At 36.2% G+C, this 23,734-nt stretch overlaps 1 protein-coding gene across 1 annotated transcript in view; it reads left to right on the top strand.

The window, feature by feature from the left end:
• RANBP9 (RAN binding protein 9) overlaps positions 1 to 23,099 on the top strand; it is a 92,720-nt gene extending 69,621 nt beyond the window's left edge. Inside the window, exons 6-14 of the mRNA XM_023624471.2 lie at positions 3,312 to 3,496; positions 6,303 to 6,415; positions 7,944 to 8,052; positions 9,687 to 9,877; positions 11,002 to 11,146; positions 14,860 to 14,981; positions 16,705 to 16,856; positions 18,806 to 18,917; positions 22,107 to 23,099. Of these exons, the coding sequence (XP_023480239.2) occupies positions 3,312 to 3,496; positions 6,303 to 6,415; positions 7,944 to 8,052; positions 9,687 to 9,877; positions 11,002 to 11,146; positions 14,860 to 14,981; positions 16,705 to 16,856; positions 18,806 to 18,917; positions 22,107 to 22,237 (1,260 nt within the window). The 3' untranslated portion in view covers positions 22,238 to 23,099. The remainder of the gene's footprint in view (positions 1 to 3,311; positions 3,497 to 6,302; positions 6,416 to 7,943; positions 8,053 to 9,686; positions 9,878 to 11,001; positions 11,147 to 14,859; positions 14,982 to 16,704; positions 16,857 to 18,805; positions 18,918 to 22,106) is intronic.
• The last annotated feature ends 635 nt before the right edge of the window (positions 23,100 to 23,734 follow it).

Raw genomic sequence — 23,734 nt, 5'->3', positions numbered from 1 at the left:
TATAAATCCATTTGTACGAAATGCAGGCAAATCTGTAGGGTCAGAAAGTGATTGTCAGGGCTTACTGGAATGGGGATATGGGGAATGACACTGATCAGTACAGGGTTACTTTTTAGAGTGATGAAAATGTTGTAAAATTAGATAGTGGTGATGGCCGCACAACTCTGTGGTGTACTAAAAGCCATTGCATTGTTGCATTCTACTTTTAGAAATCTAGAATCCAGCAAGTTAAAAATTCTGTTATATCTTTTAAAATTTATAGCTTCACCAGTTAAGGACTGTGTCCTTAATCCTTTTACCTCAAATTCTTCAGTTTTAAGGTTAAGTGGTATAAAAATTATAGTTACTTTTCATTTAGCCGAACTGACTTTATCATTTTCAGTTTTTTATCACTTTCTGGTTATAGAAGTAACATATAGTGTTAAATATTCAAATGATAAAAGAAGTGTTTATAAATACAGAAGTGTACAAAAGAGGAGTTCCTCATAATCCCAGCCTCCGTAGATGTGATAACTGTTAACTTGAGTGTATATCCTTCCAGATCTGTTTCTAAACCTAAGTTAGCCAGTATTCCGTTATTTAAATGTTTACAGAGAAGATGGGATCGTAGTTTATGCACTATTCTATAGCTTGCTTTCTTCATTTAGTGATATATATTGGACATCTTTCCGTATCAGTAAGCAATTTTTTTACTCTTTTTCCTTGTTTTTATAATATCTTACTGTAAAATGTTCTATCACAATTCTAACATGCACATTTCTTCATATTTTCACATTTGTGAAGTGGAGATGCATCTTAGAATATGTGGCCTGTCAGAGTTTAATGGGCAGTATTTTTTCTTAGGCATAAAATATTGGTATATGTTACAATTATTGGAGTCTGAGCTTCAATGAATGTGGTATAAAAAACCACCCTTGAATGAACACTTTTTAAAATTTTTTATTTGCCATTACAAATAATGCTGTAAGATGTATATCTTTGCACGTTTGTTTTTCTGCAGGATTAAATTCTTACAAGTGAAATGGCTTCGTCAAATTTAATAGATTTTGCCAAACTTCTTTCTTAAAATGTTAGACCAGTGTGCATTTCTGTGTCCAGTGGTGAGAGGGCTTATTTTCTCAACCTTCATCGACACTGGGATTCTCAGTCTTTTAAATACTAATCTGATATGCACAGAGATGATCTTGTTTTCATTTGCATTTTAGAAAATTGAGCAAGGTTAAGATTTGGAATATTGATCCTTCTTTACATGTGTGGCAGGTTTTTTTTAATAATGTCCGTTTGTCTTGACATTTATGGTGTGTTTTGTCTCAGGGAAATTTTAAACTTTTTTACGGCACAATTTTATTAAAGTATTCATGAATGTTGATTTTCTTTTATATTGTTGCTATAATTATTTTCCTGAATTTGTCAAGGAAATTTAGAGTAGCAAACCGTTTTAAAAGCATCTCTTGACAATGCTGAATGTCAGAATTATATCTGCTTAGGAACAGGATTGCCTTTTACTCTATTGATATCTTTATTAAGTGTATTTGGCTTTATATACTTTTGTTTTCAAGTATCATAATTTTGCAGTGGATTTTGATGGAAAGAATACTGTACTAGAAGTAGAGAGACATGAGTTTTTTTCCTTTATGTGTGTCCTTAACAAGCTCTGTCTTTTGGAAATTTCTCTCAAACTCTTCAGGTCTCAGCTTTCTCGCTGATGAAATGAGAAGGTTGTAATAAGTATCTCACTTATCTTCGGCTTAGAGTTCCATCAGCTTGCTAGTTTTGTTGCTGAGGAATCAGTACATTCGCGAAAATTGCACTACCATTTATTTCCCTAATACAGTGTGACTCTGTTTCTCAGTATTTTAAGACAGTACTCCTTTTGTTTCTGATTTTGGTTGCTTGGTTGATCAGTTGTTTTTAAACACATCCTCTTAGCTTTTTGCTGTGAAACTGTCTAAGCATCTTATATTTACACACAAATTATCCTCTCTTAATCCTTTCTGGATTTTGTGCTGGAAATACTTGTGATAACCATTAAAGCAAAGAAATAAGGCAGAAATACGGAGAACAAAGATGAAGTACGATTTAGAGTTATTGGAAGAATAAGTCAACCTAAATTTGGTGTCAGATAAAAACTGTGTTCCATGGGCTGGCCTGATTGCCGAATGGTTAAGTTTGCGCTCTGCTTCGGTGGCCCGGGGTTTCGCTGGTTCAGCTCCTGGGCGCAGACATGGCACTGCTCATCAGGGCACGCTGAGGTGGCATCCCATATGCCACAACTAGAAGGACACACAACTGAAATACACAGCTATGTACTGAGGGGATTTGGGGAGAAAAAGCAGAAGAAAAAAAAAAGATTGGCAGCAGCAGTTGTTAGCCTCAGGTGCCGATCTTAAAAAAAAAAACAAAACTGTTCCAGTCCCACCTGCCATAGTGTAGAATGACCATGAGCAAGGTAATTTAACCCCCTAATCCTCAATTTCTATATCTTTGTAATGCAAGTAATAATAATTATTTCACGGGATTGTTATAATGATTAAACCCTGCCATTTAGTAGACTTGCGGTAACTCATTCCTCCTTTAGATGAAACAACTAGTGATGAGCCGAAAGGACTCCTGTATTTTTTGTCTACTTGAAACTATTAAACTTGATTGTTTAACCTCAAAATCTTAGAATATACCAAAATGCATTTCTTTATGAATTTGAATATTTAAATCTACCCTTTTCCTCTCTTGAAATGTGTGCGTTTGAGTCTTTTACTTTTATATAGAGAATCCCCAGTCTTAATGGCACTGCTTTGCTTACAATTAAGTTCTTATCACTATGTCTTTATAAAAAGTGTCCAAAATGTACAGATAGGTGGGATTAGTAAACTTAAAATAGTACACGCCCAGTTAGGATTGTACTTCTGTGGTAACTAGTTTTTATATGCAGTTTCTGTATCACATGCATCATACATAAAAGGATAAACCTGACTTGTGTGCTTATACTTGAATCTGTGGAACCACCATATGACAGATTCTTAAGAGCAAGAATTATGCTTATTAGAAGTATGATTGCACATGTTCTCTGAATAAATAAAATAAGTGGCGTAGGTTGTTTCATAGTTTTTTCTTGATGATTAGATTACAGGAAATAGTATTTTTTATGCAGTATATAGTGTATTTTAGATCATTGCTTTAGTCTTCCTCTACTAGTTTTTGGTTGAGATTTAAAAATATTCGTGAAGTTTGTAGTTCTGTTATTTTAAATTTGAAAGAACAAATGTCTTTAACATAAAAGGGATAGATGCCTATTGAAATATGTTGTCTTACAGCCAAATTTATATCCTACTGTTGGGCTCCAGACACCAGGAGAAGTCGTCGATGCCAATTTTGGGCAACATCCTTTTGTGTTTGACATAGAAGACTACATGCGGGAGTGGAGAACCAAAATACAGGCGCAGATAGACCGGTTTCCTATTGGAGATCGAGAAGGAGAGTGGCAGACCATGATACAAAAGTAAGTGAAGAAATCTGAAGTGACGTTATTCAGAAGTACAATTTTTATAGCATATTTTATTCTTTTGGTATAAAAGAATATTTGCTCAAGCTTTTTAATCTACTAATTTATATCCTAATAATTTTAATGTATTATTGATTATATTTTAATCTCATAAAAAGTAATTTTCTCTAAAACAATTAAAAATATAATGTTTGATTTGGAAATGGCTCACTTACAGAATTGTATTTTAGTCTGACTTATTGATTTGAAGGAGGAAATCAAGTGACACTAGATCACTTGTTAGGTTAATTCGTTTGCTGTCCTTAGTAATAGGATTTAATGATTTCCATAGGTTACATGATTCAGCTATTAATAATTAATGCCCATGCAAAAGATAAATTCAGAAAGATTATTTAGATTGTGTAATTCAGGATCTGTGGTTTTTGGACGTGAACTTGGTTGTGTTGTTCAGCAATAGTTCAAATATTTATGGGGAAAAATTATTGTTTTGGTAAGAATAAGCATCAAAATAATGGTATCATTTATGTACAGGCTTGATATGTACATTTCGTGTTTCAGGATTTGGCTAAATTTTTTCAGTGAATGGGTTGGTTACTCTGTAAGAATGTCAGCTATTTTTGCTCACTAGGATCCTTTTTCTACTAAATATTTATTATTTGTCGTGTAGATTCAGGGAGATAATAAATGCTCCTATTCTGAATAGTAAAATCTGACCAAAAGCCTCCAGCTTGAGGAATTTTAAAAAATCTTACTAATTATTTTTAATGCCATTTACTTGTACGCGCTGTTGTTAGATGTTCAAGAGAAAGTAACAGGAATGAATGAAGACCAAGGCACAGGAGTATGGAGTTATGATTCCTAAATGCGGGATAAGTACTAAGGATTCAATAATCACGATGGTGGAGGATGGGCAACAGCAGAGCAAACAATAGGTGTCAATAAAAGTACTATATTTTTTATTTTTTGAGAAATCTCCATACTGTTTTCCATAGTAGCTGCACCAGTTTGCAGATTTCAATAAAATAATTGAAAAATAACAAACTACAACAAATAAAAGTACTATACAATGAATAACCTTTATCTCATTCTTTACAAAAATTTTCAGCTTGTTTTAGTGAATACTTAGCTGATAATTTTTGTCTACTTTTTAATGAAAAAGTGGAATTTCATTATGGGAGTCAGGAGGAAAATATAATTCCTGTGACAGTCAACTTTAGACTGTACCTTTGCTGAAAGGCTGGAGATGACATAGTACGGAACAGCAGCTCTTAAACTTTGAGGAAGCGTAGCCTTTTTAAATAAATACCGATAAGTTTAAATGGTCGTTTTCACTACTGTAACCTAACCCAAGAAGATAGCAAAGGCTTTCAGATACCATCAGTCTGACACATTCACCTTAAATGTCTGTATAATTGCTCTGAACAGTCTTAAATTTACAAATCTAATAAAACTTTTTGTGTGTGTTTTTTGGAGGAGGTAATGACTGGAAGACATGGTGCTGATTCTGAAAGCATGCTTCTTCCCTAGAGCTGTTACCATCTGGGAGAACAGAGCCTCCACGCTAGCATTTCTGTCCAGCACAGTTGAAGAACAGTGAACCCAGCCTCAGAATCCCATAGTTGCCATGAGTTAGAGCTAGGATAGGATGCTCTCCTGGGGTTACATCCCTTTAATGCTTTAAAAATGATTGCCGCGGAGCATCATGGCAGGATAGTAGCAAAGGAAACATTATTTATCGTAGTCCTTTAGCCAGAGTTCAATGAGGGCCCCCAACTTTACTCCGTTCTTCACAAAACTGACACCGTGACCTCCTGGGAAGTCCATTTTAAAAGGTTCTTCCTTTCCCTCTTAAATTAGTTTGAACAGTTAGATGAAATAAACTGAAAAAATCTGTTTCATGGAGATTTCCCCCATGCCCTCTCAGTCTTGCTTTCCTGAACCACTGCTTCCTGTCATTTTCTACCAGGCCGTTATTAACGTCAGATGGAGGCAGGATTAAAGGTTGAATATTTAGATATATTAGCTGTTTGATTTGATATTGTTGAATCAACCGTCTTTCTACATTTTGTGGTTAGATGTAAATATGTGTTTTGACCACTTGGTGGCTTTTAAAAAAATAAACTTGTTCTTTGGAAGTGTGTCACTTACATGTAAGTCATCTTTGAGTAATTAATCTCCTATGCACAACCATACTGATTGAGATTAGAAGGCTGACTCCTCATTGCTTAGAGTTATCACCCTCATAGACTTTGTTCTGGAAGATTCTCTCTCCAGGTCCACCTTAGTATTTCTTGTGTTCGCACCTGGTGATCCCATCTCATGTAACTGATGGGCAAAGAAAGTGGTTGAGCTCTGGAACACAAAGAGTTAATCTGTTATTTTTTAAATTGTTTTATTTTACAAAATGCCAAAACTTTACTGGAATAAGTCATATGATAAAGGTGAAGCAGAAATTATGGTTAGTAGGATTGAATATGAGGATGGGAAATAATAGGAAAGGACCTGGGGACAATAGGGTGCCAAGAATCAAAGAAAGTCATTTAATGTCCTTGATTCTCTGGTAATATTTATTCTTAGGGAGAGTAGTCTCAACACAGCATTTGCAGTTAGCTTTTTGGGAATACCATATGAATAGAGCAAAATGATTTTTTGAACTTACTTTAAAGATGAGGTTGTTAAAGCCTTAATTGTTTCAAGGGAATAGGTTGGTTTTGTAATACTGGAGTCGACCTTGTTATATAAATTGTAGCATGAAGCATGTATTCTCTTGACTAAAAGACGTGTTTCTTCTTTTTATTTTAAGAATGGTTTCGTCTTATTTAGTCCACCATGGGTACTGTGCCACAGCAGAGGCCTTTGCCAGATCTACAGACCAGACCGTTCTAGAAGAATTAGCTTCCATTAAGAATAGACAAAGTAAGGACCCTGTGGTGCATGGCTAACACTTGTTTTCAGATTATAGGTGTGGTTACATTGATATTTAGAAATTTAATTTTTTTAGTTAAAACATTTTCAAATATACGAATTTAAAATTGATGCCTCTGAAATTTATTTTTATTGACATTTTTGAAGATCACCTTTAAGAAATTCACATAGGACTGTGTTAGTGTTTTCAATGTAGAAAGATACAATTTTGGAGAAATTTTTGTAAGAAATGTCTACCGTTTTTCCTTTAAAAATGTTTTCTTGAGCTTTCAGAAAGTAAACATTTAATGAAGTGTGTTTTTTTTTAATTGGTAAAGTAGTCCCATGATTAGCTGTTAGTGGAGATAATATGTAAGAGAAATTTAAATATCTTTGCATTTAAATTGCTATCTAAATTTCAGATAGTATTGATCTTAAATATGTATTGTTTAGGTCCTAGTGCTTGTGGCCAGAGCTGTCTAACAAGGGCAGGTCAGCATGATGACTGTTGCACAGTTAGCCGTCCTAAAATTGGTCAGGGAGGGTATGACTTGATGAGAGCATAGGGATAAAAACAAAACATGATGAATGAAATCATGACGGATAAAAGCAAATTTTTTTATAGGTCAAACTGCTATAGCACCGATTACACTGTGTTGTAGCTAAGTGTATGCCTGTCTTTCTCACTGCGTTATAAACTCCGGTGAACAGGAGATGATCGCTTAGTTTTTTCCTGTCCTTATCTAATTTAACAAATGTCTGACCACAGGGAATGCTGAGTGAGTGTCTGCTGAATTCAGATCTTACTCAAAAGCTAGCATTCTTTTTTCACTTGATCAAAAGGTTATTGTATTTGAGAAGACGTTTTGAATATTATTTCTTTGTTTCCTATGATCTTTTTTTAAAAAACCACTTTCCTGAGATATGATTGACATATTAAAAGCTGTATATGTTTAGTGTACAGTTATGCATTGCTTAATGTTGGGGATGCATTCTGAGAAGTGCATCATTAGGCTGTTTCATTGTGTGAACATCATAGCGTGTACTTACACAAACCTAGACAGTGTAGCCTACTACGCACCTAGGCTCTATGGTACTAATCTTATGGGACCACCGTCGGATATGCGGTCCATCGTTGACAGAAACACCGTTACATGGTGCGTGACTGTATACAGCTTGATGAGTTTGGAGATAATTATATGTCCGTGAAAACATCACCACAGTGTATGCCATAAACATATCCCTCTTTTTAATCTTAGTGTTTGATACTTCAGTGTTGCTTAACAGGTGTTTTTCTTATATTACTTGCATATTAGTTTGTGATTTTTTTTAGTAGTTTATGAAAGTACCTGTTTTTCTGATTTTTTAATATGTCTAAAAATTTTCTTTGGTTGCCTAATAGAAACTATGATTTTAGAAAAAAATGGAAATTAATCACAATAATTTATTAAAAGATTTTTTACTAACTCTTTTTTTGCAGGTCCACTAAGCTTATGTTTCTACGCTTAAAAAATTAATCTTTTGCTTTTTTTCTAAATAGGAATTCAGAAATTGGTGTTAGCAGGAAGAATGGGAGAAGCCATTGAAACAACACAACAGTTATACCCAAGTTTACTTGAAAGAAATCCTAATCTCCTTTTCACATTAAAGTGAGTTTTTTTAATAAAATGTTATATTTATTATATATGTGTGTGTTATATGTAACCAAAATTATTTTTGTTTTAATAGTTTTAATTTTTGTTTTACTTTGTTTCAAATATTTACATATAATTTTGTAATATTAACACATTTAAGTAATAGGTTATTAAAAAACCTTTTGTGTTGAGGACTAGAAACAGATGGCATCTTTTGCTATGTATTTGCTCTTCTATCATTCTGTCTCTTTGTTTAAACCTGTGAAAATCTAATTTAGAAGATGGGTATCTAGTTTTTCTCCTCAAAGTAACTTACTGTAAGCCTGTGGCATTTTTAAAAGTTGTGGTAAAAGATACCTAATATAAAATTTGCCATTTTTACGTGTACGGTTCTCTGATCGTAAATCACATTATTCTTCACCCATCCATCTCCAGAACTTGTCATTGTCCCAAACTGAAAGTTGGTACCATTAAACAGTAACTCCCCATTTCTCTCCCGGCCCTGCTCCTGACAGCCACCATTCTACTTTCTGTCTGTGAATTTGAATTTGACTAGTCTTGGTACCTCATGTAAGTGGAATCATAAAATATTTGTCCTTTATAGCTGTCTTATTTCACTTAGCATAGTGTCCTCAAAGTTCATCCATGTTGAAGCATGTGTCAGAATTTCTTTCCTTTTGAAGGCTGAATAATATTCCGTTATCATTATGTATCACACTTTGTTTATCCATTAATCCACTGATGGATATTTAGGCCGCTTCCACTTTTGGTTATTGTGAATAAAGCTGCTATAAACATGGGTACACAAGTATATGTTGGAGTCTCTGCTCCCAGTTCTTTTGGGTATATACCCAGAAGTGGAATTGTTGAACTATATGATAATTCTATGTTTAAATTTTTGAGGAAATTAATCTTCACAGTCCCATAGTCCTGCACCATTTTACATTCCCACCAACATGTACAAGAGTTCCACTTTATCTACATCCTTGCCAACACTTATTTTCTATTTCTTTGTTGTTTTTTAATAATAACCATCCTAATTAGGCATTTTTTATTGGTCTTATGAATCTTTGTTATTTTAAAATTCAGGTGTTAATAAGCTTTAGATTTCAGCTTTTTAAGCACCAGAAACCCTTTGTAAGCCAGATGTCAGAATTGTTTTGCTTTAGAGTAAAAGTTTAAATGTGGCCCATTTTGTTTAAGAGGTTGCCCATGGGACTGGGGCTAAGGACAGGGTGGGGAGTAAGGCTCTTACTTTGTATGTATCATGTGGACATTAAAGGACATCTTGTTTTTATGGACTATTTGAATTGCTACCAAGTGCAAATATTTTGATTACTTTTAGCTTAAAAGCAAGGGTCCATTTTGGTTTTGTTTATTATAGCTACAAATAGATTTTCATTTTCTTAGTAAATCTTAATTAATGGAGATATAGTGTCTTGTGCATTATACCCTCATTTTTCTGGAAAATTTTTAATTTATTCTAAGCAATACAGTATACGAAACCATATTTAGTATTTTTAGCATGCTAAAAGGCCAAACTTATTGATAAGTATAAGTTCTTGTTTCCTTTCAGAAATCTGTTGCTATTAAATAAATAAACAGCCATTTGAAGAGTATCTAAGTAAATTTTTCTTTTCTTTTTTTAGAGTGCGTCAGTTTATAGAAATGGTGAATGGTACAGATAGTGAAGTACGATGTTTGGGAGGCCGAAGTCCAAAATCTCAAGACAGTTATCCTGTTAGTCCTCGACCTTTTAGTAGTCCAAGTATGAGCCCCAGCCATGGAATGAATATCCACAGTCTAGCTTCGGGCAAAGGAAGTACTGCGCATTTTCCTGGTGAGATTCTATCTTATGGCATTATCTTTAAATTTGACCCTCCTTTGTCTGCATAGCTGTTTTGCACATGTGTATATTTGATCTCAAGATGTTCTGGAAGAAAAATTGTGGATGGATCAGATTTATGTATTTTTAGTACCAGGAAGTAATTTAAAGAAGAGCTGTTTCTGAGAGCAGGTTATTAGCAGATCTTCGTAAAGGAAGGCCAACATTCCAGTTTTCTCTAGAAGTTAAATCCTAGCTATTTGGTAATGAAAAGTAATTGTGTGTTTTAATAGAGTATAAATGTACAAGCCATGACGTAGCTGTCATATCTTATGCCACCAATCACCACACCTAGCTGGGCTGTCTGCTCTCTTATCCTTTTCTCCGCTGAGCTTCTTGCAAGTGTCTGCTCTGCCCAGTTCGTTTCTCTTATCCCTTTCTTGGCTTACCAGTCTGCTCTCTAAGGCCTTTGGTATTCTCTTAATTAAAATTCTTTCCTTACTTGACTTTTATCACTTCTGCCAGTTTATTTCCGATCCTTCGCAGTCTTTTTCCTTTGCTTGTGTCTTTAATTCTGTTTTCCCCAAGGTATTATCTTTCCTCTATAGGTTTAACTTTCTAAAACAGAAGTCGAATACTATTTCCTCTCATAGAGTAAAGTAACACCTTTGGTTTTTCTCGATCAGCATATAACTTTCTATCTTACTACCTCTCGATTTATTGACATCACCATCCTGTACAAGGCGAATGATTCTCATGTTTGTATCCTTAGCCACCACCCTTCTTGACTATCACGCATCACCTCAGGCTCGGACAGATTCTTCGCCTCAGTGTGTTTGTATGTAAAGTGGGGTTATGATAACACTGCCCTCCTAGGGGGGGTTGTCAGGATTTAATGAGATCCATACTTAAGCCTTAAATAAACATTAGAGGAGGTGATTGTTAGAGCTCACAATTAAGTATCCTTATATTCTTTCAAAGAGGTTATCCATTTGTTTACTTACTTAAGTAGTCCATTGCCTCTCCTGCATTTTAAAACTTAAAGACAAAATCAGAATATGGTACATTGTTTACAACCTGCTAATGAGTTAGTGTTTGTTTCTATTTTCATGAAGGATCTTTTTCTTCTCTTTTTCAAGGTTTTGAAAGTTGTAGTAATGGTGTAATATCAAATAAAGCACATCAGTCATATTGCCATAGTAAACACCAGTCGTCCAATTTGAATGTTCCAGAACTGAACAGTATAAATATGTCAAGATCACAGCAAGTTAGTAACTTCACCAGGTAAGTGGTTTCCCTAGCTTTGTGCATTACTTTAAGCAAGCTTATTATAGGTGTCATCATTTTTAATAATTTGGAAAAATTGAATTAAACGGCCAATAGTGGGGGTCTGGGAGTTCCCAAGCCCCCAGAGAATAAAAGGGTAGGGAATCAGTTCCCAAAGCTTTTCCTCCTCGTGGTATGCACATAGGGGCTTTCCTTTGTTCCTTCCTCTTACTCTGCATTCCCCCTTCCCTCTAGTGGGGTTATAAGGACAAATTGAGGGCTCTGCATTCTAGTCTTCCTGCCATCTGTTAGGTTTCTAAGTTAAGGCACTGTAGTATATTTAACTGGTAATGTTAACATATGATAGGTTTACAACTGTTTTTCTCTTTGGGTTTTTTTGGTGTAAATGTTTAGAATGTTTCCTGAGTTCCAAATAACTAACTTTGCAAAGCATCTTTTTTGAGAGTCTATCTTTAAGTAGCTTGCATAGAGCAGATGGTTAAGTCATTTAGTAAACATATAGCATGAGGACAATATTGAGGACCTGTTGGATGTTGGATGTCAGACATTCTTTTTTTCCCCCAGTAATTTTATTCAGATCGTAATGATGTATAACATTTTGTAATTTTGGGTGTGCATTATTATTTATCAATTTCTGAATAGAGTTCATCGTGCTCACCACCAGTAGTCTAATTTTTGTCTCTCAAACATTCTGTTAGGCGTGGTCTCTAGAGGACTTTGAAGAGCTTTGGGAGGAAAGATGTCTATATCAATATACTATGACATATTCAGGTTTAATATTCATGAAACCTAAAGGGTCGTGAAATGTAATCGTTTGAATTGAATACCAGTGTGTGAAAGCAAGTTCTTATGAATTCAGCCTGCCCAAATCAGCCGGATCTGAATCTCATTTTGGTTCAAGACTAGTGGAAGAACTTTTTTGTTCATAAAAGTAATGATAGATTTTATTTGTTTGGTGTTCGTTCGGTCTTATGGATTGGTCACACTTTATCAGTGCAGTGCCAAGATTTCCCGTTGAAGGGAAGAGAAGCTAATTTTTACCACAGAATCTTAATGGAAATATTATTCTGGAGAAAGTACATGTAAAACTTTGTATTTACAAATTTGGAGATTAATCAGAATTTCCAAATTATCTATCGTAAGTAACAAAAGTTTACTGAAGTAATGGTGCTGTGTGGTACAGGTTATAAAATGGTATAACCAGGTCTACAAAAATGGTGTGCAAAGAATGGTTGAAAAGTGACTGTCTTCACTGAGAAGGGCAGGGTGGTCTCACAGTAGAGATGACATACTGGAAAACACAAAATCAGAATATTGCAGTAAAAATTATGTATGGAAACTTAAAAAGTTAGGCCTTTACTACTTTATAGTACATGAGTACTTTGTCGTTGGTAGAGGGTTCTGCCATTGTTTGAGGGTAGGGATTGCAGTCGGTTCATGGGTTTTACTCTGAAATACTGTCCTCATGGCAGGAAGTTGCTAAAGAGACCTCTTATTACCTGAATGCAGGGAAGCAAGTTTAACGAAAGGGGTTGATGACACAGCATCCTCCTTTGTGCACAGTACAGCAGGAGAAGAAAGGAAGGCCGCCCGGACTGCTAAACAGTAACACTTATTTTATAGTTGGTAATGGCTTTCCTTACAAAATATTGTGAAGTAAACAAAGATGGTAGTAACTATTAAAACCATTTTACAGATGTAGAGCTGAATACCAGAAAAGTAAATGACTTCTTTTTAAGGTCAATAATGAGTAGCTAGTAAGTTGCAGTACTGAGACTGCTGCTCAGTGTTTCTGACTTCCAGACTGGTGCTTTTTCCGTTGTACTTCCCCCATCTGCAATGCTCTTCTCCCCACCCTCCCTCCCTCTCCATCCTAACGTCTGTTCAAGCTGTAAAACTCAAGTTCAGGTGTTACCTCTTCCAGGATGTTTTCCTTGGTTTATATCCCCGTCAAATATTGTGTCACTCCTTGTGGTTAACTTTCATCATAGTACTCATCCTCTGTAATACAGTAACGTTATTAGTTTTTTATAGGCTGTTCATTCCTCTAGGGCAGAGGCTGTTTCAATAGATCCTTAGCCCCTAACATGGAACATAGCTCAGAGGCTTTAAATGTGTGTTGAATGAAAGACTCCCTCTCAAATACTATATTGAATTGTCAAAAATACGGTTTAGTATATTAATAAGACCACTAAAAGCTGTGATCTTAAGGGTTTCCATTAAATTAAACATTATTTCTAAAGTTTGATTTTTCTTACCAATTCTCAAAATTTATCAAGGTAGTAAACAAGCTTTTCTGACTGACAAGGAGTCCTAGGGCCATTGGCCGCTTCTTCCTAGACCTCTGTGTCTTTTTACCTTGTAAGTTTTACTGCTGGAAGTGTGTATGCATCCAGGCACCCACACGTGAACTCCCACATGCACCGCAAGCTGTTCCCCAGGGGTTACCTCCCGTGGCACTGTGCAGAGGGTGGTTTTTGCCCATCTGCATTCAAGGTTTTTTCCCTACAGATGAATATGCATTGCTTTTTTAATGAGAAAAGGTCAATTTTATTTAAATATTTCCTAAATTTTTGTGAAGTGTGTCCTTCTGTGCCATATAATCATTACCTCGATCTTCATAGGAGAAATCATAAAGATGAGGTATTTACCGTTGCATGGAGTGTGCATGGATCTGAAGGACGTATACTGACAACTTCAGTGTGTCCAGATGTGGTTACTGGCATGTAGTTTATTCATTCAGTAAATGTGAAATGAGTGAAAACTAGAAACATCTAAGATTCCAAGACAGCATTTTTAAAATTAAAATTCAGCAATACTTTGGGGCTGGCCCTGTGGCTGAGTGGTTAAGTTCGCGCGCTCCGCTGCAGGCGGCCCAGTGTTTTGTTAGTTCGAATCCTGGGCGCGGACATGGCACTGCTCATCAGACCACGCTGAGGCAGCGTCCCACATGCCACAACTAGAAGAACCCACAACGAAGAATACACAACTATTTACTGGGGGGCTTTGGGGAGAAAAAGGTAAAAATAAAATCTTAAAAAAAAAAAAAAAAATTCAGCAATACTTTAGAATCGTTAGCCTAGAAGAAAGTTCACGAGAGGAAAATAGTGTTGGGTGCTGGAAAGGTATGAGAGGATGAGACCAAGTAGCTTTTAAGATTATTATTTATCTTTGAGAGAGGGTATATTTTTAATTAGTGAGGACAAATTCCAAAATGTTAAGATTATTAAAGAAAAAATTGTCTAGAAGCGAACTGAATATGAGGGCAGGAAAGAGGTGAAGTGGGTTCCAGGAGCCATTTGTTTTTGCGAGGTTTTTTCCCGACATGTGAGAAATTAAGGCTGGGGTGAGGTGGGGGGTCTGGGGCAAGAGTTGATTACAAAGAATGAAGAGCAGATCTGAGTTTGAAAAATAGTGGGAAGTATGTGCTGAAATACGATCTCTCCATATTGATAGAAAGTCATAAAACCACTACGTTTAAGTACTTGTACTGTTTTTTTCCCCTTATCTCCAGGAGTACAGATTTGTTGAGAGTCAGCTCCATATGTGGCTTCAAAAATATTCACGATTTAACTAAATACCTTTTTTGCAGATTGCTGTTGCCTTATGAAGTCAGTGTATAAGTAGGCTATGTAGTTGAGTAGTAATTTATTTTAAACTAAGCTGCAAGTATGCTATTTCTAAAATTAGGTTTGTTTTTTCGTTTTCAGTAATGATGTAGACATGGAAACAGATCACTACTCCAATGGAGTTGGAGAAACTTCATCCAATGGTTTCCTAAATGGTAGCTCTAAACATGACCACGAAATGGAAGATTGTGACACCGAAATGGGTCTGCAGTGATATTTCTTACATTTTTAATAAAAAATGATGACTACAAGCTTATGTTTTTACTTGTACTGATTCACAGACGATGAGCATAAATCAAATTTAAAGACGTATGTGCCATTGGATTTGACAGTGATACATATTACTCCTCTGAAACTTTCTTGTGAAGTGGGTTGCTAGGGAGAGTAGAGTTTCTTTTCAGTGCCTTCTGAAGTTAAGATCTGAACATACTGAACACAGTGTTCTCTGCTGAACTGTCTGTTTCAGCGCACCTTCAGTGCTGTCATTAATGCAGCAGTACTAACCTGTTGCGTGGAGATATGAAACGTTTTTACACTTACTTCGATACAGGCAGTTAAGGCCAAATGGGTAGAGATGATTTTATAAATTCTAATCAAACAGAATTTCTTAAATTCATTTAATGTGAATATATGTGACTATGCATAGTTCAGTATCTGGCACATAGTAGATGCTTAAGTATGACTCCCCTTCCCCCAGAAAACAGTTATGTAGCTGAAAGATATATTAACATGCATGATTTTACTTTGTTGACAACTTGTATAGTAAATTGTACCATAAAGTTAAACCATCAGCAAGCTTTCCCATCAATTGGAGAGTGAAAATTGTTGACGCTTATAAATTCTTGTCAGAATTCCATGACATTAGATTTCTTAGTATTTTAAAAGATATTTATTCAAATTGTTTGAGTATATATAAAAGAAACTACTTTATAAATGCAAAGTTATTCTTATATTATTTATACAACCACTTTGTTGTTGAGGATTGTGTGTTCCAATGTATAATTCACTCTGTCAAGCAAGGAGTTTGAGTAAAAAGGCAGCCTAGGTTTACTCAAACAGGTCTCAGCTACCTCCACATTCAGAGTAATGTAAGCATAGCGATTAAGAGCAAGAGTTCTAGAGCTAGATGACCTGGATTTGAATTCTGCAACTGCCACTTACTAGCTGTGTAACCTTGGACAAGTACTTCAGAGCTCTGTGCCTCAGTTTCTTCATCTGTAAAATGGGTGTCATAATAACTGCCTCATAGGTCATTGTGAATATTAAATGAGCTAATCTGTGAAAAGCTAATAGCACAAAACAAGTACTTAGTAAATGTTAACTACCATCATCAACACCAATGTCTTTATTAGTAATTTCTATGTTATTATTAGTGATTTATATGGTTGTTATTGATCAGTGTCAAGATATATACTATAAAATTATTTTCTGCAAGTATATTTCTAAAAGTGGTGTAATTACCCCTTTTGATTAGTATAATATGGTATCTTCCGTGTTTTGATTGGAGTCATTTAGTCTCTCTTAGCCTCCAGGAATCATTTTATTCCATCTCTGTTCTGTCAGGTAAAGCAGCCTGAGAGGCAGCTAGTATTTTTTTTAGTATTGCTTAATGTAGTTTTAGAGAGTTGTGCTTAACTTTTCATAAAATCTTCTCTGACATATAGGTACATCCTAACACTGGAAGGTTGTCACCTGATTTTCAGCTGCATGCTAGATATTGGATCCTAGGCTCTTGAGACCTAGATAAAGTATACCTTTTAGCTGCAAAGTTCCATATTAAATTAAAAATAAGTTTGCATATTTAGATGAAATATTAGGTGGTAGTTACTTAATGAAACATCCGAAATGTTGTAAGCAATTTATGTTTATTTCTCCGTCGTACCCCCTTTGGTCAGGTAGTAAGATGCTTGTTTGTTTTGCCCACAGAAGTTGATTCAGGTCAGTTACGCCGCCAGTTGTGTGGAGGAAGTCAAGCCGCCATAGAAAGAATGATTCACTTTGGAAGAGAGCTGCAAGCAATGAGCGAACAGCTGAGGAGAGAGTGTGGCAAGAACACAGCAAATAAAAAAATGTTGAAGGTAAATTTGTTTTCCTTGAAAAATTATAAATGTCACAGGAACTAGAATGTAGTTTTGTAAAACATTGAGCAGTGCTAGGAATTCTTGTTGGAGCACTTGGACATGAACTCCCCCTTGGCCTCCTGCGCATTCAAGAGCGCACACGTTTGATGGGGTCGCTGGCTCTGCTCTAGGGACGAGCACTGGCCTTGGAGTAAAAATGGGGATTCAGTCCCAGTTCTGCCGCTCACTAGTGTCGTGTGCCCTGTCTTACTTTATTAGTTTGAGTTTCTCAGCTGTAAAATTGGCAGAGTTACTAGGAGAAACGTGACTTTGCCGATAAAACTAAATGTGAGATATTTTTATTTTAGTCAACAGTGCTCAGGGTTGCAGCATACTGACTGTATAATACATGGTCTTCGTTTTGATGGTGATTGCTGAAGGACTGGGTCATCTTTCACAGTCAGAATAATTAAAATACATTTTCACATCCCTGCCGGACTGATGTCTGTGATGGATAGAATTTCAGCAGTTCAATAAGTTAGCCACAATTTTGTGTAGCAATTGAAGAGGGATGGATTTTCCGCACCATAAGTCAGCGTTGCAATTAGTTGTATAGACGTGGTTTTCCTATTCCTCCAAGTCCCACCGGCCTGTAAGCCTAGAAACATTAACCTTGCCATTCTTTGTTTTGTTGTTGTTGTTGTTTTGTTCTGCATTCGGTTGGGCTCAAAGTTGATTCATTATGAACATTTTCTCTTGAATGTTTTGAAAGAAGTCCAGAAAACAGAGGAGGTGGCAGGTGATGCCCTTGAGACTGATGCGTGAGTGTGGTAGGAAAGGGCACGGCTCCTGCCATCCCTTCCTGACCCGCAGTGAGTTAGTGCGCCAGTCACCACGCCTAGGAGCACCAAATATGGCAAGAGATCAGGAATAAAGTAGCTCCCTGCACCAGCGTTTCAGTACAGCATCTGTGTGGACAGAACGTATCTGTCTAGGAGGGGTGAAGGAGCCACCTGTATACACAACCAAGTATTGGCACGCTGTCTTGTGTTTTCAGCCATTGTCACAGGAAGAAAGGTGTATTCACCATATTTAGTACTTTGTCTAACGGATAGCTGTTTCTAAGGTCAACCCTGAGCTAACCCCCAAAAGAAAAGGGTAAATTATGATTTTTATGCTAAGTAAAAGAAAATTAGTGGATTATGTAATTTAAGCAATTTTTCATTTATAAAGTCAAATCAGGCATTCATATTTTTGAAAAATGGCTGTCCACATTTGCCATTTAAGATTGTTTCTTGAGGTTAGACTGTGTCTTTCCTTACCACCCCACCCCTTAAATACCTCTAATGCATATAGCACCTGGGTGTTAAATACATGTTTATTAAATTGAAGTCGAATTCATTTGAAAAGTATAACTGATTTTTCTAGATTGGAAATTTTCATCACAGCGCAACTTTGTAGAACCTTTTCTGATATCAGGAGTGCTAAGAAACTTAATTCTCAGACTTTATTATTATGTTCTTTTAGGTATCTAAAGTTATCCATTTGGGAAGCTGAGTACTTCTTTGCTAGGTACTCAGTGTGTTTAGGGCAGAGGTTCGCAACCTTTTTGGTATCTGGATGCTTTAAAAACCATTGAAGGGGCCGGCCCATGGCCGAGTGGTTAAGTTCGTGCGCTCCGCTTCGGCGGCCCAGGGTTTCACTGGTTCAGATCCTGGGTACACAGACGTGGCAATGCTTGTCAGGCCATGCTGAGGAGGCGTCCCACATAGCACAACCAGAGGCACTCACAACCAGAATATACAACTATGTGTACTGGGGGGCTTTGAGGAGAAGAATAAAAAAAAATGTTACAGTAGTCTCGTGCCTTAAAGCCATATTTTACCGCTGTCTCTCAACTTGCAACCATGGTGAGCACAGTAATTTAACTATTTGAATTAAAAAGTAAATTGCTATGTTTTCAACAGGATGCATTCAGTTTACTAGCTTATTCAGACCCTTGGAACAGCCCAGTTGGAAATCAGCTTGACCCAATTCAGAGAGAACCTGTGTGCTCAGCTCTTAACAGTGCAATATTAGGTAAGTAAAGCCAAAAAACACAGCTTCGTATAGATTCTCTGAATATTTGAGATGGTATTTGTGTTGGCATTTATATTTTGGTAAAATCATAAGGGAAATGTTTTCTACATTTTAAAAATTAAAATTACCTTAAAATATAGAAACCTTCCTCCATTATCTCAATTCCAGATTAAGTAGATTCAAATGGAAGAAAAACAGTACATTGGGGTACTTCTTGGGATGTTTGGAAAACGTAAGTTTTGGTGTGCATGTATGTAAGCATTTCTAACCTGAGCCACCCACATCACAGCTCCGCGCCATGCTTAAGATAGAGGCACAAGGGACTTCTAGGGGGCTTCTGAGTGCCCTGTCAACACCAGCCCTTGGAGTCAATTATATTTGCATTAAAGTTAAGCATATTTAAGTACGTGCCCTCACCAAATAAAAAGGGTAGGGGAAGAGCAGGATAGCAGTTTAAATAGGCTTAGCCAGGGGGAGAAACTGGAACTTGCTGTGCCCCTTGTTGGTTGCCATTCCTCTGAGCAACCCACTGTAGCGTATGTTGTTGATGTACTGAACAAATACACTCTTTATATGAATTCTGTAACTGTACATTTTGTGCATTTAAATATAAAGTATAGGGTTGACTGTTTACATAAAACTTTTAATTTCTGGGCAATTCTTTTCAAACGTAATTTAGATGAGTGATTTTTCACCTGACTTTAGACTCTAACTTCCCAGGTAAAATGGGACTACCAGTTTAGAAGTTTGTTCTGTGCCGTTTAGCTCTGTCAGGTTTGGGGGCTTTTAGCAACATGTTTCCAACTATTGTAGGTATATCAGCGCAGTGCCACAGAGAGTAGACTAGAGAGTATTTACACAGGGAGACTCAGAACGAGGGTCAGGGCTCCTATAGACGGAATGTAAGAGAAGCAATTAGAAGTATTCAGGGGCCGGCCCCATGGCTGACTGGATAAGTTCGTGCGCTCTGCTTCAGCGGCCCAGGGTTTCACCAGTTCGGATCCTGGGCACAGACGTGGCGCCACTCATCAGGCCATGCTGAGGAGGCGTCCCACATAGCACAGCCAGAGGCACTCACAACTAGAATATACAACTATGTATGGGGGGCTTTTGGGAGAAGAAGGGAAAAAAAAAGATTGGCAACAGATGTTAGCTCAGGTGCCAAAAAAAAAATATTCTGATTTGACCCTTCATCTCTTTCTTTGCCCTTATCAAATTCATTATTCATTGTGTGTAAAGGTCTAATACTGAAGTTTTGGACTAGAGTAGTGTCTTGTATTATACTTTTCTTGAATTAAGAATTTATACATAATAAATAATGTGAATTTTCTTTGCTCAATGTGTTGTATTTTCCTTGGTTATACGAAATTCATTTAGTTCTACTGGTGAAAATAAGAGTACTTAGTAGCAATGCTTGGATTGTAAGGCAGATTATGGTTTACTATAGTTGTCTTGTTGAAATTACATTATAGGTAATTAAGAAGCCCTAATTGCTTTGTATTTGGTAACACTCAGACTTGGAAAGAATTTCTGAAGAAGACAGTTTTTTATATCATGGGTTCTCGACGGAAATTACATTTTTTAAAATTAAATTACCTAGGACATTATCCAAGATAGATGTATGTAGGCTTACATACTGTGCTATCTATTATGTAGGTTCAGCTATAAATAGTGCTTAAATTTATTACATTAAAAGTATTTAATTCCTACCAAATTAATGACAAAGATTGTTAAATCACTGTGGGTGTATGTGTGTATTTATACTGTGCCGTATTATAGTTTCATCTGTAAATAATGCTTAAAGTTATATTAATTGTATGTAATTCCTACAAGTTCCATATGCAAAAAACACTTTAAAGATGCTTACTGCCGCCCTTGGCCAAAGTAAAGTTGTTATAAAGTACCCTAGATGCTTACCTCTGAGCAAGGTTACTTCCCTGTGAACCTTCTGTTTATTCCATTATATTGATTTTGCGTAAAAATTAAATTGTTCTTGATTGAAATTAAGGTAAAATTAAACTATAAAGTCAGTCCTGTTTAGAGTTGGCAAAAAATGTTTATCATCATCAAAATTTGGCTAAATGGTGTCTTGCCAAACAACAGCCAGTAGTACTTTAATCTTAACCCACGGACTACTTTTCAAACCATACCTTCTCACCAATCTGTGCACCTTTTCTTAGGTATTTTTATTATTATATTTCTAATCCAGTTTACTTTCTCTCGTACTTTTAAATCTTGAACTTGCCTCCTTTTTATTTTTGTTTTATCCCTTTTGGAACTTTTCTTTCTCCCACCACATTGCAACCTGAGAAGCAAGAGTGGAATCGCAGCATATGGAGCCTTACCAGCCATGTCTCACTCACTGTTCTTGCCCTTTGTTCTCAGCTGTGTCTACAAAGGACTGATTAGTAATTTTATTAATTGGGAATCTACATAAACTTAAAATTTGGACATCTCCATAAAAGGAGAAATTACCAGCTTCTGAGTTTGGCCACTTCTACCATTAGTTCATTTTTTCATCTCTGGCAAAGAACAAATTTTGGTAATTAAACATTTGTACAACTGTCTGACAAAGAAATTTCTGGTATATAGGACTCTGGAAACTTTTAATTTATTGGCAACTTTTAAAATGTTTGACCTATCAATTGTAAATTAACCCCTCCAAAATTATGGAGTGGTTTTGCTCTATTTTCTCTCATGGTCCCCATGACCACTTGCTCTCCAGGAGAGCATTAGGCAGCCTCAGTTGGGTCCTGTCCCCAGAAGGGCAAGAATCCATCAGTGAAACTTTTACTGAAAACCTGGTGCCTTTTTCTCTGTTAATGTTAACTGACCTTGATCAAGTAGAAGAGAAATACTAAATATTCCTTACTCCCCACTACAAATACGAGATAAGAAATTACATCTTTCCCATCAGAGCTTGGAAGTAAAAGTTCCTGCATATCTAACACTTTAAAAGTCTAATTCTCCAAGAATTTTTCTTATACTTGAATACCAGTACCCATATTACATTGTCAGAGTAATGTGTCCATGGCGTTATTTGTGTAAAAACTACCTTTGCTAGTTAAGTAGTTGAGAGCATTTTAGGCATTGATGATTTTGTAAGTAATGCAATATTTTCCTGATTGAGAGATGGTTTTAAAAATGTCGTGCTAATTGCTATTTCCATTTTTAATCATTTTTCCTCAGAAACCCACAATCTGCCAAAGCAACCTCCACTTGCCCTAGCAATGGGACAGGCCACACAATGTCTAGGACTGATGGCTCGATCAGGAATCGGATCCTGTGCATTTGCCACAGTAGAAGACTACCTACATTAGCTATGCATTTAAGGAGTTCACACTTATATTGTGGCATATAGTCAACATGGAAGTAGACCAGCTCTGCTGATTTGAAATTTAGATTTTTTTAATTATGTACTGGGGACAGGTTTTTGTCGCTTTACATTGCTTCCTAGTTTACAGCATGATGCAAATGATTTTCTAACTTAGTGTTAGGAGAAATTATTTTCCATCTTTAACCTCTTAGTTGTCTAAGAGTTAAATATTACTGAATTTCAGACGTTCAAATTGATCATCACAAATCCTTTAAAACAATTACCTAAAAGAAACCAAAAAACCCTGCCTTCTTTGTTGGGGGGAGAGGGGGGAAGGAAATGGAACAAGTTGTGTTTGTGTTAGCATGTGGGTGGTGTAAACTTCAAATTGGGAGATGTTCTGACCCCCACTCCCATATAAGCATTCAATCAGTGTAACTTGCAAAATGCATAAACATCCGACAGTTTGAATTTATAGTGTTGATGGAAGAAATCATTTTTAATGTGTACTGTAAAACTTGAAATACTCAGGAGCTGAGTGAATATGTTTGTTGCTACTTACAATCCCGACCTGTTAGTCCCAGTAGTTTTGTTTTAACATGGTCTTTTTCAACTTTGTTTCCTGTTTAACTACAGACCGACTTCTGTTGTAGACTCACAAGTTTAACTGTTGTATTATAACAGTATTACATGTCAACAGTGTGGTTATGACCTTTATTTATATAAAAACCAAATATTTAGTCAATTTACCGTGTCTTAATTTAATCTTTGTACACCTTCCATTTTTAAGTGCTTAAATGAGTACTATATTGCAATAAAAATGTAGTGATATAATTAACCAGCCATTAAAAATTTACTTCTACAGATACTAGAGTGTCAGTTGAGTTTATATAATAGGGACTTTGCATACTTCTTATGATTAATATAAAATGAGAGCAATTGAAATGAATGGTTTCTACTATAAATTTGAGTTCTACAACCTAAGACTGCCTTTAGTTTACTGGCCTCCCTGGATTAAGGTCAAACCTGATACTGTAGGTGATACAGAAAGGAAACGGAAAACCTCCTGATTTTCATAATCATAATGTGGCATATGACTTGCCAGTAAAGCAAACCCCTAGACTGGTTTCAACAGGCCGTTCGACAGGATAAGCAAATCCTTTGGTTTGGCAAAGGCCTCTGTTGACTGTATTACACCACAACTTGAACCTTCTTTAAAAAGAACAAGTATTGATCTACACTTAGATACTGCACTCTTCCACAGTTAACTTCTTTCTTATTCCATATTCTATGAAACAAAGTCTCATCAATAGCACCAAAATATCCAGAAGACTTCAGGCATCTGGGAGCTGCAGCTGAAAGGACTTCTCCAGGATGTCCACTGCTCCTTTTCCTCCCTGCCACTCCCGCCACACCCCCACAGTGCAGGGATGGGGCCAGGTACAGGAGATGCCCTTACTGGTGTGGGTTTTGCTTGTATTCAACTAAATGCATAAACAAA

This window comes from Equus caballus, chromosome 20 (genome assembly GCF_041296265.1).
Source record: "Equus caballus isolate H_3958 breed thoroughbred chromosome 20, TB-T2T, whole genome shotgun sequence".
NCBI classification, from domain to species: domain Eukaryota; kingdom Metazoa; phylum Chordata; class Mammalia; order Perissodactyla; family Equidae; genus Equus; species Equus caballus.
The sequence above is the reverse complement of the archived record's forward strand: the minus strand, read 5'-3'. Positions and strand labels throughout refer to the sequence as shown.